At 35.1% G+C, this 18,384-nt stretch overlaps 1 protein-coding gene across 1 annotated transcript in view; it reads left to right on the top strand.

The window, feature by feature from the left end:
• Positions 1-17,622, top strand: part of LOC127960289 (cadherin-22-like) — a 172,097-nt gene extending 154,475 nt beyond the window's left edge. The window contains exons 11-12 of the mRNA XM_052559927.1: positions 5,870-6,121; positions 16,262-17,622. Coding sequence (XP_052415887.1) covers positions 5,870-6,121; positions 16,262-16,773 — 764 coding nt within the window. The 3' untranslated portion in view covers positions 16,774-17,622. The remainder of the gene's footprint in view (positions 1-5,869; positions 6,122-16,261) is intronic.
• Positions 17,623-18,384: the final 762 nt, after the last annotated feature.

Genomic DNA, 18,384 nt, shown 5'->3' on the forward strand with positions numbered 1-18,384 from the left:
ACCCAGTATTGGAGCTGTGTTGCTTTTGGTCCATATCAAAAGTGTATAAATGTTTCAACAGATAAACTTCATTAAAATTACATTACACATTCAACTGCACACTTATATATGGCATAAAAAAATAATAATAAAAAAAAAAAGATTAACTGTGAGTTTTCATTTTAACTGGTTTTATATAAAATGATATATAAATAATAAATATGGCAAATTAATATTCATTTAAAATTTAATATTAACCTAATGTTTATTGTTTAGGGAATATATATATACATATTAGGACTGTCAAATCAATAATCATGATTAATTACAAAATTAAAGATTGTGCTACATATATGTATATATTTCATATAATTCTTAAATTTATTTATATTTATAAACATGTACTATATAGAGTACATACTATGTGAATACAAACCTGATAATTTGTATATAAATATATAATATTACATAATCGTAATCAATACAATTTACAAAAGCAAATACATAATGAATGAATATACATAATATTACATTAAATCTAAAAATGTTAATTTATTATAAAATTGTAATCATATTAATTGTAATAGTTATCAATAATATTTATACACACACAGTTAGGGCCATATATATCTGTATATATATATATATATATATATATATATATATATATATATATATATATATATATATATATATATATATATATATATATATATATATATATCCTTCATTGTACTAATACTAAATACATTTTATTTATTAGTTCATTTGAAAAAGTAAACATTTAAATTACCATTAACATTTATTATGCACAATTTATTATTATTATTACATAATTACATATTACATAATTTATTTTAAATATTTAATATGAGAGAGAGAGAGAGAGAGTCTCTACTAATAGTGAAGCTGTGAGTTTAAAAGCAGTGTTATCATGTCATGCTGAGAAATATAATGTAATTGAGTACTGAGCATTCAGAGACAATTTGATAAATAAGGTTTATTAGAAGACAGTATTCTTGGAGAATGTCCCTGAGTGTGCTGGCTTTATTGATGTGAATCCATCTGCAAATAATAAGGGTTTTGCTTTGTCAGTCTTCTATCTGTTGTGTCCGTCAGGCCGAGTGGGATTGTGTTTTTGCCCGGCTCTTTAGAGATGTGTGTAAGTTGATGTGACGCATGGGCAAATCCAGACTGATCTGACAGGAAGGAAATGTCAGCGGTGGAGAGCCAGGCAAATGTCATCTGAGCATGTGAGGACGGCCGAGGGCCACACAAACACACACACAGATACACACACAGATACACACAGATACATGCACGCTTGAGTAGAGACACACACACACATACATGCACACTTGAGCATAGACACACACACACACACACACACACACGCACAGACCAGATCAACTAGAGCTGGTAGAAATGATAACTCAAACACTGTGCAAACAAAAAATGTGTCATTATATGTAAATTAAAAGAGTGAATCTCATGAAGAAATGAACAGGTCAAATTTCACAGCTAAATCAAAAGAAAAAATGAAAAAAAGTGTAACAGTGACTAAAATGTGTTAAATAAATTAATGGAAGAGAAGACCAAGCACAAAGAGTATGTATATATATATATATATATATATATATATATATATATATATATATATATATATATATATATATATATATATATATATATATATATATATATATATATATATATATATATATATATAACACACACACAATTTATAATATATAAATTATACAAACTAAAACCATAAGAAATTTGTTACTTGACATAAAATTAAATATTTAACATAGAATATTTATTTTTCATTATTTCTTTTATTTCTAAACATTTCTCATTTTAATTTAGTTTAACTTAATTTACTTTACTAAAACTGAAAATAAATAATGAAATAAAAATTTAAGCAAATTCAATAGTATCACAATGATTTTTAGAATAAATATAAAATATATATATGTACTACAATGTGACAATATATTGACAGTGATATTCATTTATATTACAGTAATGATAAAGTGGATGGAAATGTGCTTGATTAAAAAAAAAAAAAAAAAAAAAAAAAAAAAAAAGAAAATAATGGTAAAGTGTTTGATTCTGCTCCACTAATGTCATCAAAAGTGTCTGGAAAGTTGAGGATAATGTTTGAAAATCATAATTTTTGCTCTTCTGTTTGTCCCCACTATAGCCTCACACACGTCACATTTGATGATCCCAAAACAGTCTTGATTTTCTATTTACTGAATATAATTTCCTATTTTCCTCATTTGTTTTTGGGATGAAACATGACCTGTACGTTATCTTTGACAGCTGTTGTGAGATTCACCCACAAACTCTCCTAAAAGCATGGTTTCCCCTGCTATTCCCCTCTCAAGCACACTCAAAAGAGCACACTTTGTGTCCTCCCACGTCCCGTATCCCTCATACCTCTGTTTCATGGACACATTTGTCAAGCTGTCAGACTGAATCTGTCATTTCTCCGCAGCGCCGCGTTACCTTCTCCCTCTGTGATCCGACTCACGAGGACGTCAGACTCTTAACTATCGGTGCTATTGATTCAGCTGTCCTTTCACTGTAATATTAAACTCATCGCTTCCTTTGTGCATGGAATAGAGTCCTGCCGGAGAGGGACCTAGCACTGGGAATTTGATTGACGACTCCAAACAAAACATCTTTTGGCTGTTGGTTTTGGACGGAGTCAGTCGAGGCACGAGGCTGTTCTCTCACAGTGGTGTTTGATCCGTCTTTCCACCAACATTGGCCACGTCTGTTTGTTCCCTGGACGCCTGCTGGCGTGTTTTTAGTTGCAGAAGAACGCATAGCGCTGTCCGAGGGCATTGTTCATTGTTACTCAGTCTGTTTGGGATGTTTTTGGCATCGGCGCTGAGTTTTGTTCTGGTTTGATTTCACTGTTCTCTTCCCATATTTCGTATTCAAAGGAGTTCGACTGTTCTGGCCTCAGTCGACCGATGCTGTGATACAGAAACGTTGCAATATGTTTCCATCTGGCAAATGCAGATGCCCAAAACAAGTGTTTGGACTCTACTCGTGTAAATGTGATTTAGCAGATCAAAAGTCTCGAACGCTGCGGGATGTTTTCTTTCTCATCGTGTTCAGATCAGATGCTGTTTTTACTTATTAGTTTATAACTAACCACAAACATTCATTTCAGCACAAGATCTATTGTTATAGTATTTACACATTTTACAAATTCATTTTATACGTCATGTTCTGTTTAAAAAGGATGATTTGATCATTGATTTTCTGTCATTTTGATGAAATGCGTATATATTATATTATAATATATATTAAAAGCATACATATGTCATGTATAAATAATTAATAATAACTGTTTAATAGTAATATTAAACTGATACAATGTTATTATTAATGACTATTAATTCAAATACACTGTAAAAAAAAAAAAATAACAGAAAAATTAATGGCAGTGTGTAATATGTGCAATGCTGTCAGGGTTTTGCACTTTCACTTTGTTTTATGTTTGTTTCTTGTGTCTAGTCAGCACATGGCCTTGTTATAGTTGTTTTCTCTGCCATGTGCTCCTTTAGCCCCTCCTCCTTGTTTCCTCTTTTCCACATCCTCTTGTTACCCTAGTTGGTCTAATTGTGCTCACCTGTCCCTCGTGTATTTTCCTCCCTATTTATAGTGCACCTTACCCTTTTGTGTTTGTTGGTCCGTTGTCGTTCTCACCCCCTCTGTCTGTGGATGTGGCTGAATATGTGTCCGTGTCTCCCTGTCTGGTTGGTCTTGTGCCCTTTATTTGTCTTTTTTTTAATGAAATTTAAATAGTGAATGTAAATGTTATGCTCTTTATTACAATATTTCATTGCTAATTATTGTTCTTGTGCACAGTGATGTCCAGTCTGTGAATCATTGTGAGTTGATTCTGAGTCAGTTCTGAATGAATCATTAGTGATTTGGTCTGCGTATGAATCATGTTTAAGAATCCTTATCTAACGACTGGAAAGGTCACAGTAATTAATCGGTCGAAAGTGCGGGAATACCTAATAAACGTAAGCACTAAATCTGATGACTCTAAATTAGCTATGAAGCTAATCTAAGCGCTGATTCGAGGTGCTGTACTCAATCAATGCATTCCTTCTGCGTCCTCCTTTTGTCATTTAGGTGTTTGCCAGAAATATGTGGCCCAACTAGATGAATATTGAAAGGTCATGGCTCTGCGCTCTTTAATAATTGATTGGTTTCCCGATCAATGAGCGCTTTTTAAGACACATCTCAGTATTGCTCATTGCAGGGAAACGACTGAATGGTAATGTCTCCGTTCCTGATGATTCAGACTTCAGAAATGGATTTGTCGCCTTCGTTGAAGGTGTGTGCTGTATTTATGAGAACGAGTGAAGATTTACAGGCCCAGTCGAGTCACAGTGTCATCCTGCTTTTACTCAGCAGATATCCTGGTCTTGTGCTGGATGTGATGATTTGAGCTGTATTTATCTGTGAGTCTTGTTCTAGCGCTGGAGCTGACGGTGATGTATGTTCTTCATGACGGATGGCTCCTGTGCCTGTATGCAAGTCCATTAGTCGAGCTGTTGCTGGAGTTTTTCATAGTCTTTTGCTGCTTGTCTGTGTTTGTCGCATTCATACATCTACCGCTTCAGTTCTGGGAACTTCACACCTGCTTTGTTTCTCGCTTACAGCCTGCAGTGTGTTCAGTTTGTGGTTGCTTCTTCTATTAGGACAGACATTGGGCGCTTTATATATGTGTTCTTGTTTTTGTGTCATATCAGGACACAACTCTGTATAATGACATGGGTATGACACAGGTATTACAAGGAGAGGGTGACTTATGAGGACATAACCCATGTCCCCATTTTTCAAAACGCTTATAAATCATACAGAATGAGTTTTTTTGAGAAAGTAAAAATGCACAAAGTTTCTTGTGAGGGTTAGGGTTAGGTGTAGGGTTGGTGAAGGGACATAGAATATACAGTTTCTACATTATAAAAACCATTACACCTATGGGATGAACACACTTTTCACTGTGTGTGTGTGTGTGTGTGTGTGTGTAAGTATGGCTTTTTAATATTCAAAAGTTTGAATGAGTAAAATCTTGTTAAATAAAGTCTCTTACTCTCACCAAGGCTGAGAGTTGCTAGGCTTTCTGAACAACTAGTTGACTAATTGGTCTTAATTAAAGATCCTGTATAATTAGATTGCATTTAGGTTCATTTATCTGAAATAGAATGTTTTTATTTTTTTTACAATGTAAATGTCTATTAAATGTAATTATTATTATTTTTTTAAATAAATTATAAATACAAATTATGTTGCTTTTGTATAGTGTCGCTTTAATTTAGTTTTCACTTTTGCAATTATTATTTTATCATAAAATCATAAAAGTTGTTTGAAGACTAGTTGACTAATTGTTCTTAATTAAAAGTCTTGTATAATTATACTTGTTTTAAGGTCCATTTATCTGAAACAGAATTTCCTTTTTTATTTAATTGAATATGTTCTTACTGAATAAAAGCATTTATTTATTTAAAAAAGTATGTCATTATCAATTAAAATAACAAAATACATTATTATTATTATTTGCTGTTGTTGCGGTATATATATATATATATATATATATATATATATATATATATATATAGTTCTTAACGTTTTGCTCTACCATTGTAGTAAGATGGCAAAACTGTGCTATTTTGAATATAATGTACCATAATATGTAATGTTTATACTAAGATTTGTATTGAGTTTACACACAAGAGATAAGGCTGTAACAGTAAAACAATGCATACTTTAATACAACATATAAATAAAAGAGGGCGTATATTGAGTCGTATGTTTGCATCTCCAATCTTTGTTCTCTGTGACTCTGTAGACAACACAGCCGGGATCAGGACGCAGCGCTCCGGATTCAACCGTCAGGAGCAGAACGTGTACCTGCTTCCCATCCTGGTGGTGGACAGCGGCCCTCCGGCCCTCAGCAGCACAGGGACCCTCACCATCCACGTGTGCGGATGTGACACGGACGGAGCCATTCAGTCCTGCAACGCCACGGCTTACGTCATGTCAGCCGCGCTCAGCCCCGGTGCTCTCATCGCACTGCTGGTCTGCATCCTCATCCTCATCGGTAAAGCCTTCACTTATCCACCTCATAGTCTTATAGGAGCATTATGAGTTATTCGATTCAATGCATTCCTCAGTTCGTAACAGCAAGTGAGAAATGCATGCTTTAGGAAGCCAAGTTATATTTCAGTGTTGCATAGATTGGATCAGCTTCTGCGTATGCATTTTCGGTGTCATTCCTGTGAGTCTGTTGACAAAAGTAACCATGTTTTCTCTTTCTGCTGGCTGTGCGGTGAAAGACTTTGGCAGACGGGGTTTATGCATGGCTCTATGGCACCGGTATCATGCTGTATGTGTGTAATATTGTGTTGCGGTTCTAGTTTTGAAGCAATCTGACAAATCTGACAGTGTGTTAACATCGCCGAGGTCTTGGGTACAAAGAAACTGATTAAATTTATAGCTTGAATACAGTATTCACAGTGGATAAAACATATCCGTCGAATGAGTAAATGCAAGTCACTAAAAGTTTAAGTGCACTTTACTCATTTTTATTTAATCATTAAAAAAATATAGATATTTTTTATATTTATTTTTTTATTAATAACATTTTACAAATTTTACATAATTATTATTAACATATAATTACATTTTTGTACATGCATAAGTAAAGCAGTTTTATAAATTTTATTTAAAAAAAAAAAATACATTTATATATGTTTTGGATAAAAAAAAGTTATAGCTCATAAGTTTCTTTGAAAAAAAAAAAAATAGAAACTTTAATTTAATTTACTAATTAAAAAATGTATGTATTTAAAATTTATTTTTTGTGATGCCAAGGCTAAAAAAATATTAAAAAATAACAATTATGTTCTTATATCAAATGAAGTAATAAGAATATTACAGTTATTATTTAAAAAAATAACATTTCTAAAATTATTCTAAAACGATGTATGAAAAAAGTTACAATAAAGAATGAGTAGATGCCTCTAGACATTTACCTACACTTCTTGTCTGATAGCTTTCCATTGATTTCCAATGCGTTTCCCATTCATCCATGCACACTCATGCATTTATTATCCGTGGTGTGCTGTCTCTAGATATTAAGTGGTACATAACCCAGAAGATTCCCTCTGCATTCATATACAGTAAGTATTTCACAGAATGTGTGCATGTGGGTCAATGATGTGAAAGCGAGGGTCATTCGTCTGTATATTCTAACCTTTAACAAAACACAGGTGACCGACGGATCTTGAAGGTGCAAGTATGTCCACTTGAGAATGTGCATTAATATCTGCATTCACAGAGTGATTAACAGAGGCTTTCATCAGTTATATGCAAGGAGAGCAGGAGATATACAGCATGTTTACCTCATGTGTCTCTTTTAATAGCTCGTCATTATTCTTTAAAACCCGGGTTCAAATGCGACAGGAGGCGAAAAACACAACTAGAATGACCTAAAAGCTGATCAATATTTCATTCAGCATCCTCTGCAGTTGCTCATCCTCCGAAAGCTTTTGTTCACGCAGAGCGAACACACTGGGCGAATGACATGCAGCCTCTCCGGCGGAGGACGGCTGAGTTAAGGGATGCTCAAAACGGATGTAGCCATTGCTCGCAAAAAGAGCAGCATCAGCACCGCTGTCCCGGCGGAGCACTGAGCTTTAAATAGAGCAGCCTTTCCAGACATCCACCCGTTCCCATGTACCGGAGCAGTGGACTGCGCTTCTCTTGTCATCTCTGAAAGTTTTATGACTTTCTCCTGGCCTCAGTATATCTGTCTTTATTTCTCTCTTCTCCACTTAGCGCTTTTCCCATCTCTCTCTCTCTCACTCGAGAAGCCTCTGCTCATCTTTCCTGCGGTGAATCATTTATGGGTCATGTGCGGGTCATCGCACGCAACTCATTTCTGTTTAATTAACCTTGTTTGCCAAGTCAAGCATTGCTGTCACTATTGCTCGTGTATTTGGTTAAGGGTTTTCAAAACTATTAACCTGAAGCTTGTTGGAGAAAAGTGTGAAAATAATGTTGCATTTGTAAGTGATCAGGCATAAGATATTTGATAAATATAGCTGTAGACCAGATTAGACTTTTATTTCATTTTTTTTATTTTGTATAATTATTATTTAATTTATTTAATTTTGAAAAGTTTTAAGCTTTTTTTATTTAAAATTGATGTTATTTTTTATTATGTATCTATTTACTATTCTATTTTAATAGAATTTTACTGTGTTATTTTTATTTTAGTCTATTTTAATCTAAATTCAGTCAAATGTTATATTTGGAGACATACTTCATAATAATTTCATTTTCTATTCTATGCTGTTCTGTTATATATTATTTCCTGTCCTGGCTATTGATTGGTCAATATTTAAGTTACAGAGACTGTCATACTTTACTCCTTTTATATTGTTTTATGCAAAAAAAAAAAAAAAAAAAAAAAACATTTATATATATATATATTTATTTTTTTTAAAGCTTTTTAATTTTTATTTTTTATTATCTATTTGAAAAAAATATTTTGCATATTTTAAATATTTGTTTATGTATTATTATGTATATTTGTTTTTATTTCACTTTATTTTATTTTAGCCTATTTTAATCTAAATGAAATCAATATTTTGAAACGCAGCCAACGAGGCTCTTTTCATGCAGTACTGTAAATACAGTAAAACCACCTAGCATTCACATTGCAATTCCCTTGCATCCACCACACCACTGAGTTTTTGCAAGGACAAACACATTTTCATACGTCTCATCATTTAGTCATTAGTTTTAATGTAGTACGACTCAAATATGTGAGCGAAGCACCTCAAAATTGATTTCTAATTAATAATTCAATTTAATTGTTGTCCCAAAGGATGTGATCCTCTTCTGAAATGAGCATCAATTAAAACTGAAGCAGCGCTGCGAAGCTAAGAGGCAGAAGCGGCTGAAAGTTTAATGCTGGTTGTTTTAAATCGGTGATGTGTGAGAGCACAGTTTGCGTGTGAATGTGACTCATTCAGTTGTAATCTAGTGGTTCTTCTTCTGGTCTAGTCTTGATGTAATGGAAAGTTTCTCCAGTATGTCTTCTCTTCATCGAGTGGACAGATCTCATGACGTTGGAAGGAAGCGGGTGTCCCTCGTCTTCCTCGAACGCCGTGCCGTTCCTATTAGATCAATTTGCAGCATGATAAGGAGGGAATGAAAACAAATTTCTGCCTAATTAGCTTCAAACAAACAACCCCTCCATCAGTTCATTCGGAGGGTGACGTGATAAATCCATTTGGGCACAGCAAGGCATCTGCACACATCCGTCCCAATTACAGCCCATCTGCCATGATGGGAGTCCTGGCCACCCGCCGCCCAAGGGTAAATTAGCCGTCTTGTCAGGTCCGCTTAAACGAACATCTGCACGGCAAGAAGTCACAACATGTTTCACAAGGGCAGGTACATAATGTGCTTCTTCACCCGATACCTTGAGAACGAAAGCCGGATTCACAGCTCAGTCCAGATGTAGGTTGTTAGGAAAAAGAAGTCGTAAGTAGGGGTGTGCGATACTATCGTTATTGTTGTTGTAATGATATGCGAGCTTACATCATGGATATGTCACTCACTCATGCGAAAAACTAACAAAAACACATCTTGAAAGTCCAAAAGTATAGTTAGAATGTTGCTGTAATTCAAATTATGAAAGGAAAAAGTATATATTCCTGTATGGGTTTTTTTGTTTCATATTTATATCGTTAAGTAATATCGGACAACCAACAGTGCTGTTTTCCTAAATATTCGAAATCAGCTGTTTTAAACTAATCATTTGAGTCAGTGATCCATTCATAAAGACCATCACTTGCTTTGTTTCTAATTGAATAAGCCGTTTTGAATGAATCATTTGAGTCAGTGATCCATTCATAAAGACCATCACTTGCTTTGTTTCTAATTGAATAAGCCGTTTTGAATGAATCATTTGAGTCAGTGATCCATTCATAAAGACTGTCACTTGCTTTGTTTCTAAACGAATCACCCATTTTAAACAAATCATTTGTGACTAAACACAGTGACTTGCTTCCGTTCTAAATGAATTAGCTGTTTTGAGCTAATAATTTGAATCAATGATGTAATGATCCATTCATTAAGACATAATTGTTTCTAATTGAATCAGCCGTTTTGAACAAAACTTTTGAATGAATGATTCAAAGAATCAATCTTTGTGACACAGTCTTGCCGCAACCTTCTGGCGGTTTTAATGTTATATTAATTTATCCATGATTACAGGCCTTAACCAGCCAAATTATCAGCACAAAAATACACTAAGGAATATATTGTTTAATTATCGTTATCAAAAAAAAAAAAAGAAAGAAAAAGAAAAAATCCCAATAAATGTCAAGATATAATTTTTTTCCCAATATCACACACCCTAGTGGTAAGCCCTTCTAATGATTCGATTCTTGTTCATTTTAAACCAGTCTATGCAATCGATGCATGTAATCCCCTAATGTGTCTGAAATCAAATCTAGCCTGCGTGCATGCATCTCATGCCATCTTCACAGGATTTAGCACATTTAGTATGCATCATGCATTGCAAATGCAGTCTGTGTAACTCGATTCACTTGACCTGGCTCGCAGCCATTTAGAGTCCTTGATCATGCCAGAATCGAAGAATTACATGAAGGGAGAGCGTGGTCAATGACTTATCTCCCCGAGGCTTATGGAAAAATACTGAATCACAGAGCCAGAGAGCGTCGTTCTATCTGCGCCATTAATTTGCTCGGGTGTTTTTAGCCATTTGCTGGTGAGTAAACAATTGCAAAACGGCCGATCCTGAGTCAGTTACGTAGATTATTATGCCTGCCATCTTTTCTCCTCCCAACATGTTTAGGGTAGATAAACGCTGACAGCGAGTGCTGGCTGAGAGACATAAACAGTAGTAAGTACTCATAAATACTTCTCTCCGGTTCATCCTGTGAATGTGAAGTTATGAAACTCCAGGTGCAGGTTATGGTTGGTGAATTGGAAATTGCTGTGTCTGATTTATTTGTCATCTCTGGAAAGGTCCAGAGCACGTTGTTCATTTTCTGCCTTGTTTGTATGCCGCTTTGTCAGTTTTCATATGGTTGGAGCTGCTCGTAAAGCTCGGCGTTAGACGGATGGTCCACAGCGAGCAAAATTAGCTTCAACTACACAGCTAGAGCCTTCATAATGTGCTTTCATACTTTAATACACTGTTATGTGTTCCCATCTACTACAGAATCCATCCATAAAACAAGCCTCCCAGTGCAGTCTGGGCTCTAAATATATAGTTTTGTTCTCAAATACACTTGTTGTTTTTTGCTAATGTAACTTGTACACTGTACGTTTGGAAGGCCGTGATTGGCTGTGATCTGACAGACGCATGGAGATTGACACGTCTCAGGTCAAGAATATCCGATTTGATATCCGAGCATTTTCTCAGAATCTGCAGTGCTTATTAAGGAAGGCAATGATATTAATATTCCTCTTGCTTAAGGATGGGGATTTGATCAAACCCTGAGCAAAGTTTGATATCAGAATGTGACTTTTGTGGATTCAGTTTGTCTATCATCTTCGAAGCCGACTGCAATGGGATTTAAAAGTATGAGAACACATTGAAAATGAGATTCAAATTCATATTTAAGCCTGGAGACAGTAGAAAAAGAAAATTATGTGAAATATAGTTTGGAGTGTACACTAGTATTTCTAGATAACTAAACAAATATAAGTATGCAAATGAGAGCAAAATTTCAAATCAATTTATTTTTAATTTTTTTTACAGTTATTCTGATATTATAAGTTGTAATTGATGCATTTTATTGGATTTTCACTAGTGGACTCATTTGGACCTCCTGAGGTCATGACAAGAAAAGATTAGATTGGATTCATATACAGGATAAATTAATTGATGGAAGAGTTGTTAAGCAAATTTGAGCTACTGACAAAGTATATCAGGCTGATGTGTTAGTTAAAAAGCATATTAAATGAAATGTTTACTTCCAAATTCTGAAGCTTTTATACATTATACAACAGAAAAGAAGGTGGAAGAGAATTCATTTTCATCTCAAGAAAAAAAAAGTGAGGATTGTACATAATATTTCAAAATATATTTCGGAAAGTAAGGCTTGGATTTATTAGAGGATGAACTTTTCTAACTCATTAAAGACTGCATTAAAATAAATGTAAATCTAAAGCAATGTTTCTTAAAATGCAGGATTTTAGAGCACTTTTAGGTACTTCACTGCCATTTTCTACTATTGCATAAACGGATGTCTGAAAACTTTCATGCCAGTCATTCGTCCTCAAAAGGAAAGATGAAAGAAGTCCTTGCCTGACCCCAGACATTTCCCTCTCAAGATTAAAACGCCGGTCAAGACAATGGCGCTTTTATTACATTAATAATTATGTAAAATGGATAGCCTTTGATCAGACATGTGCCTCCAGAGAAAACATGCTTAATGAAATATTCAGATGATCGCTTCTCACCACAGACATTATATACTGAGTTTATGCATCATGATTTTTGCATCGTTGACCTGTTGAAATGAAAAAGGGCTTTTGGTTGCCAACAGGCAGTGCTGGCTAGATAAGAGCACTTATATAATTACTTTTGGATTACGTTCATTTAAATACGGTCAAATTAAATGCGTCCTCTCAATTTTCTGTGTAATTATAGCCAGTGTTTTCTGTAATATTCTGATATTTAGATTTTATTCTGGTCTGTTGGGCCGGAACATCATAAATCTGATCGCTTAAAATAAATCATGTCCATTGTGCAAACGGTGTGGATGCATGAAGTTTAATACCTTGGAATTGTGCATGCAACTAACTTTTGAACAGTCAATCTTGAAACCTTCTAGTGCAATAACCTACAATCCTAATCCGCTGCTTTTGTCTCCAGTTTTGGGAGGCTTAAAACAGATGCATTGGTGGAATTAGGTCAGAACTTTTGTTTCTCTAACCGGATTTCCATTTTAAATACATCAACATTTCCCAAATTGGAATTGGTTGGCATTTTATGACCGAAAAGAGTCTGTAATTGCTGCAGTGAATATATTGCTGCCGATTCTGTGTGTATTTAAACGACACTGACAGATGAAATGCAAGAAAGACGCCGTACAATCACAAAAGCAGAGGATAATTAACATAATTCAGCTGAAATTAAGGGTTCATTGACTTATTGAGAGGGATGCTGCTTTTGTTTTCTGACTCATTAATTTATTAAATGATCCATCTCAATTGTTTGCCTTTTCAGTTCACATTTAATTCCTCATTTATATCTGTGCTGCACCTCGCAGCAGAGCTTTGTGAACGTCTCATTTGTTTGTAATCCTTTCTGCACTTCCCCTCTCAATCACATATTGTTAGTGGATGAAGACAATGGGATGGTGGATATATCACTTAATAACTGGTCTCAGATGCTAATAAATAATGCAGTAGTTTGAGTGCACATAACTCCGCCTTAAAATGCTACTGACCAATCCTGGCTTAGCAGCTGTTGTTACAGTATGTGTATAATTATCTGAGAAGTTTATGCTCTTTTTAATGGAGAAAATAATATGCAGTGAGTTTATTTGACAAAAATTACATCATTGAGTTCATTCTAACGCACGGAGAAGTAACAAAAAGAGGCGGAGCTTAGCAAACGGTCAGTTCTAATAGAAACTGCAGTGAGATTATTTTGTCAAGCGTTGTTCTGATGATGCAGTAGTTGAAATGCTACAGGAAGGACCAGTCTCTCATTGAAATGAAGATGTGGTTTGTAATAAGTTCCCTTGCCAGGTTGGGTTTGTTAATATCCTCATTGTGTTGTGGCGTGATCCGCCGAGGAAAGTCATCTGCTGCTGTACAAAAAGCGGCTCTGTTGTTTACTGAGGAGTCAGATTGAGGTTAATGGATTTTCCTTTTTCCTATTTGAGACAATTTGGTTTTCTAATAAGTAATTTTCTTGGAAACTCTGATGCTTGACACCTTCATAGGCTTTGCATATTTTAAATAAACTGTATTAATTTGTCATAATTCATGACAAGTGATGTTGAGGCATATGTTAACAAAGCTCCCCTTTAACATTACATTTTCCCGTAAGATTAAAAGGTTAATTTAGTTTACTTTCCTCACCGCTGTGCTCTTGATTTGCATTGTGAGGTTAAAGTCACGAAACTGTGTTTTCTACAATGTATCTTTCTTTTTTAGTGTTTTTGAAAGAACTCTTTTTTTTTGCTAACCAAGGCTTCATTTATTTTAACTAAATTACAGTAAAAATATGAAATATTATTATAATTTAAAAGAGCTGTTTTGTATGTGAATATATTTAAAAATGTAATTTATTCCTGTGATCAAAGCTGTATTTTCAGCATCAATACATGATCCAGAAATCATTCTAATATGATGATTTGCTGTTAAAGAGAAACATTTCTGATTATTAGCAATGTTGTAAAAACTTGTGCTGCTTCATGTTTGTATGGAAACCATGATACATTGTATTCAGGATTCTTTGATAAATAGAAAGTTCAAAAGAACAGAATTTATTTGAAAAATAACCTTTTGTAACATTATAAATGTCTTAACTGTCGCTTTTGATCAATTTAATGCATGCCGAATAAAATTAATTCATTTGAAATTACCTGAGGTCTGCTTACAGTATAACATTAGTAGAGGTTTATTTATTGTTATTGTCGTTGTTTTACTACATTTTACTCTTATTGCTGTTTTACTGGTTTAAAAAAATAAATAAAATAAAACATTATTATGGAATTATGTTTCAATAATAATGAACGAAACGTTATAAAACTGAACGTAACTTTTTCAGAAACTATCAAAAATATGCCATTACTAAAGAAGAAAAATACTATGAAAATGAAAAAAATGAAATCAGTCGCACAAATTTAACATGCTCTTCAAATATGCTTCATTCTTTGTTAATGTTTTTCAAAGATTCGTTTTTTCGCTAATCATGGATTCTAAATTCATTTCCACAGATTTCGCTTACATTTCGCAGTTTTTCGTTTGGTGTTTAGACACAAACCTCTCGCGTGGGCGGGTTTAACTGTGATCTACTCTGATTGGATAGAAAGCTTTTGATGGACAGGTGCTCTCTGAATTCCGGGAAGTACAGACGCCACCCAGTCACAAAAACTTGTCTAGGTCACATTTCACATGCAAATCAAGAGAATAAAATAAGAACTTATATTTTGCTTGAAGAAGATGAAGTCTGTTTTAAGTTTGTTTATGACAATTAAGTACAATTAAGAGAGCACCTGTCCATCAAAAGCTCACTATCCAATCAGAGTAGATCACTGTTAAGCCCCGCCCCCATGAGAGGTTTGTGTCTAAACACCAAACGAGAAACTGCAAAACGTGAGCGAAATCTGTGGCAATGAATTCAGAATCCATGATTAGCGAAAACGAATCTTTGAAAAACATTAACAAAGAATGAAGCATATTTGAAGAGCATGTTAAATTTGTGCGACTGAGTTCATTTTTTTTCGTTTTCATAGTTTTTTTCTTCTTTTGTAATGGCATATTTTTGATAGTTTCTGAAAAAGTTACGTTCAGTTTTATAAAGTTTTGTTCATTATTATTGAAACAAATGTAATTCCATACATTATGTGCCAGATTTACTAAAAGTTTACGTCTTTTGGCATTAAAATATTACTGTCAGGATTTAATAAAGACACGCAGTGATGCGTTTGCACTGAAAAGGTGATATTTCAAACTGACCTTATTGAACATGCATTTGTAAGAGTTTCTCTTTCAGACTCAAAATTTATGGGAGGGGATTATTGAAATGAATCATGCAACGTTATCAAATTCATCAAATTACTGGTATTTGCAGCATTATTTAACACCCAAATAAAGCATCTCTTAAACCAGCCACTAATTCACACTGCTCTTGGTAGATTGCGCTGGTAATTATGGAAATGATCTGGATGTGTCGGTGTTGTCAGTAAATCACATTCCTCCTATAGGTGCTTTTATGGAATTGAGCTCTAACGCTAATTTGCCCAGTTTAGTAAATCTGGCCCTATCTGTCTGAATCTCTCCTCATTACTTCACCTTGTCTGAAAGTTCACAATGTCTTTGAAGGTCAATTGCAATAAATTCTCTTTTTGGCGTACGATGAACTTTTCCATTTCAAAAGATCAGATTTGATGTCTATTCTAACCTCAGGTCTCCTGAATAAAGCTGTCTTGCTTGTCTCTCGTTGTTCCTTTAGTCTTGGTGCTGCTGATCCTGACCCTCAAGCGTCACAGGAAGGGCCAGCGCATGTCCGAAGACGAGGAGGACATGCGGGACAACGTCATTAAATACAACGACGAGGGCGGAGGCGAGCAGGACACCCAGGCGTATGACATGAGCGCCCTGCGCAGCCTCTACGACTTCCCCGAGGTCAAAAACTCAGACTCGGGCCCCGAGCTGCACCCGGTCCCACAGTGGATCCAGAACAGAGTGGTTGGAGACGGCGGCCCGGCTGATTTCACGGTTTTCAAAGGCTACATACGCAAGAAAGTGGAGCAGGCGGACGCAGACTTATCGGTGCCGCCGTACGACTCGTTCCAGACTTATGCATTCGAGGGCAGCAGCTCGCCGGCTCTCTCGCTAAGCTCCATCCGTACGCTGTCCACCACCTCGGAGCAGGACTTCTCGTACCTCAGCGATTGGGGGCCGCGCTTCAGGCAGCTGGCGGGATACTACGCCCCGGCCCAGCCGGAGGAAGAAGGGTCCTAGCACCATCCTCTGATCAGCATCCCGTTCGTTTCTTTCTTCTCTCTGTAGTTCTGCATTGACGTCTTTTGGATCCCGACAGTCCGGAGAGTTTTAATGTCACACGCTACACTTTGTAAAGTGACTTCTCGTCTTGTAGAAAAGTTCAGGACGAATACTGGAGGAGAAAAGCAGTAGGCCGGGTGCTGGGCAAACCTCCAACATCTTCTCACCTGTCAAAGAGAGCAAGAGGAACGGGGCCGTGCCATATGCACCACGAAGAATACTCATTCTTTGCTTTTTTTGTGATTTCTTTGCCCATCTGTGGAGATAAATGACTTCAAGTCAGTGGGATCCGGACGGATAAAGTGAAAATAATTTTTAAGTACCAACATTTAAAATAAAAAAAATAATATTATGTATTTATTTAAAGAAAAATGGACAAAGAAAAAAAAGTTAAACAATATTTATGTATTTATTGCTTTCTATTTATTTATTTATTAATCCTGGCAATGGACGGAAATATAATTCGGACAATTTTCTGAAGAATTTGTCAGGGTGACAGACAAGGACTGAATATTGTGTGGGTAAAAAAACAAAAAAGCAGAGTTGGGGTGGGATTGCTGAAAGGAGTTCAGTGACAGTAAACCAGTCTTGAAAATATTTGTATTTATTTTTTAGAAACTCTTTTTGTAAAATACGAAGTGATTCTGAAGGAGAAAAGTTACTGCTGTTGAGGTGAATCTCACAAAAAACTTGTCTAGGTCACATTTCACATGCAAATCAAGAGAATAAAATAAGAACTTATATTTTGCTTGAAGAAGACGAAGTCTGTTTTAATTGTGTTTATGACAATTAAGTAAACCCCCCCCCCCCCCCCCCCAAAAAAAAAAAAAAGTTACTGCAATGCAACTTTTTGTATGCATTATTCCCAATAAGATTCTCTGGACTATATAATAGTTAAATATTAGTAAACCACTGTTATTTCTATTGTATTAATTAGAATTCGGGGAAAATGTGCTTAATTGTCATAATGTAACAACTGGCTTCATTTACTTTCTGCAAAATATATTTGTTTTGTTCTTTAGGTTTTGGAGTGAAATGTGATTCTTTGACAGGTTTTGTGAGCATTGGTTTTGTCTTGTCATACATTTGGTGTGTTGTGTTGCTTTTTAACTAATTATCCAGATCACTTGTTGTGGATGTTGCATTGAATCGGTTTTCAAGGGAAGTTTTGAAAGACAGGACAGCATGGCACAATGCACAACAAGAAACCAACGAGACCATCTGACAGGTTCTTTATCCATTCTTTTTTAGATAACCCTGATATACATGTTCATTGATGATTTGTGCGTGTTGTTTCCAGATTGTTTTCCTTTGGGTGATTTGATTGGTTTTTGATCATTCTGTTGGGCTGAGGATGATGAACTTGAGACGGGGTGCAGGGGTCCTGTTTTTCCCTGAACCAGCACCCTTAAATGTTCACCCAAAATGCAAGATGTATGGCTAAAAATACAATTGAATTCATCAATAAATATTTACGGTTTTTCAAGAATTTTTTGGGTGATTTTTTTGGAGACAAAAAAGAGAAGATAAATCACATGGAAGCATATCCAGGTCACATTTTAGCCAAAA

The sequence above is a fragment of the Carassius gibelio genome, chromosome B6, assembly GCF_023724105.1.
Source record: "Carassius gibelio isolate Cgi1373 ecotype wild population from Czech Republic chromosome B6, carGib1.2-hapl.c, whole genome shotgun sequence".
Classification (NCBI taxonomy): domain Eukaryota; kingdom Metazoa; phylum Chordata; class Actinopteri; order Cypriniformes; family Cyprinidae; genus Carassius; species Carassius gibelio.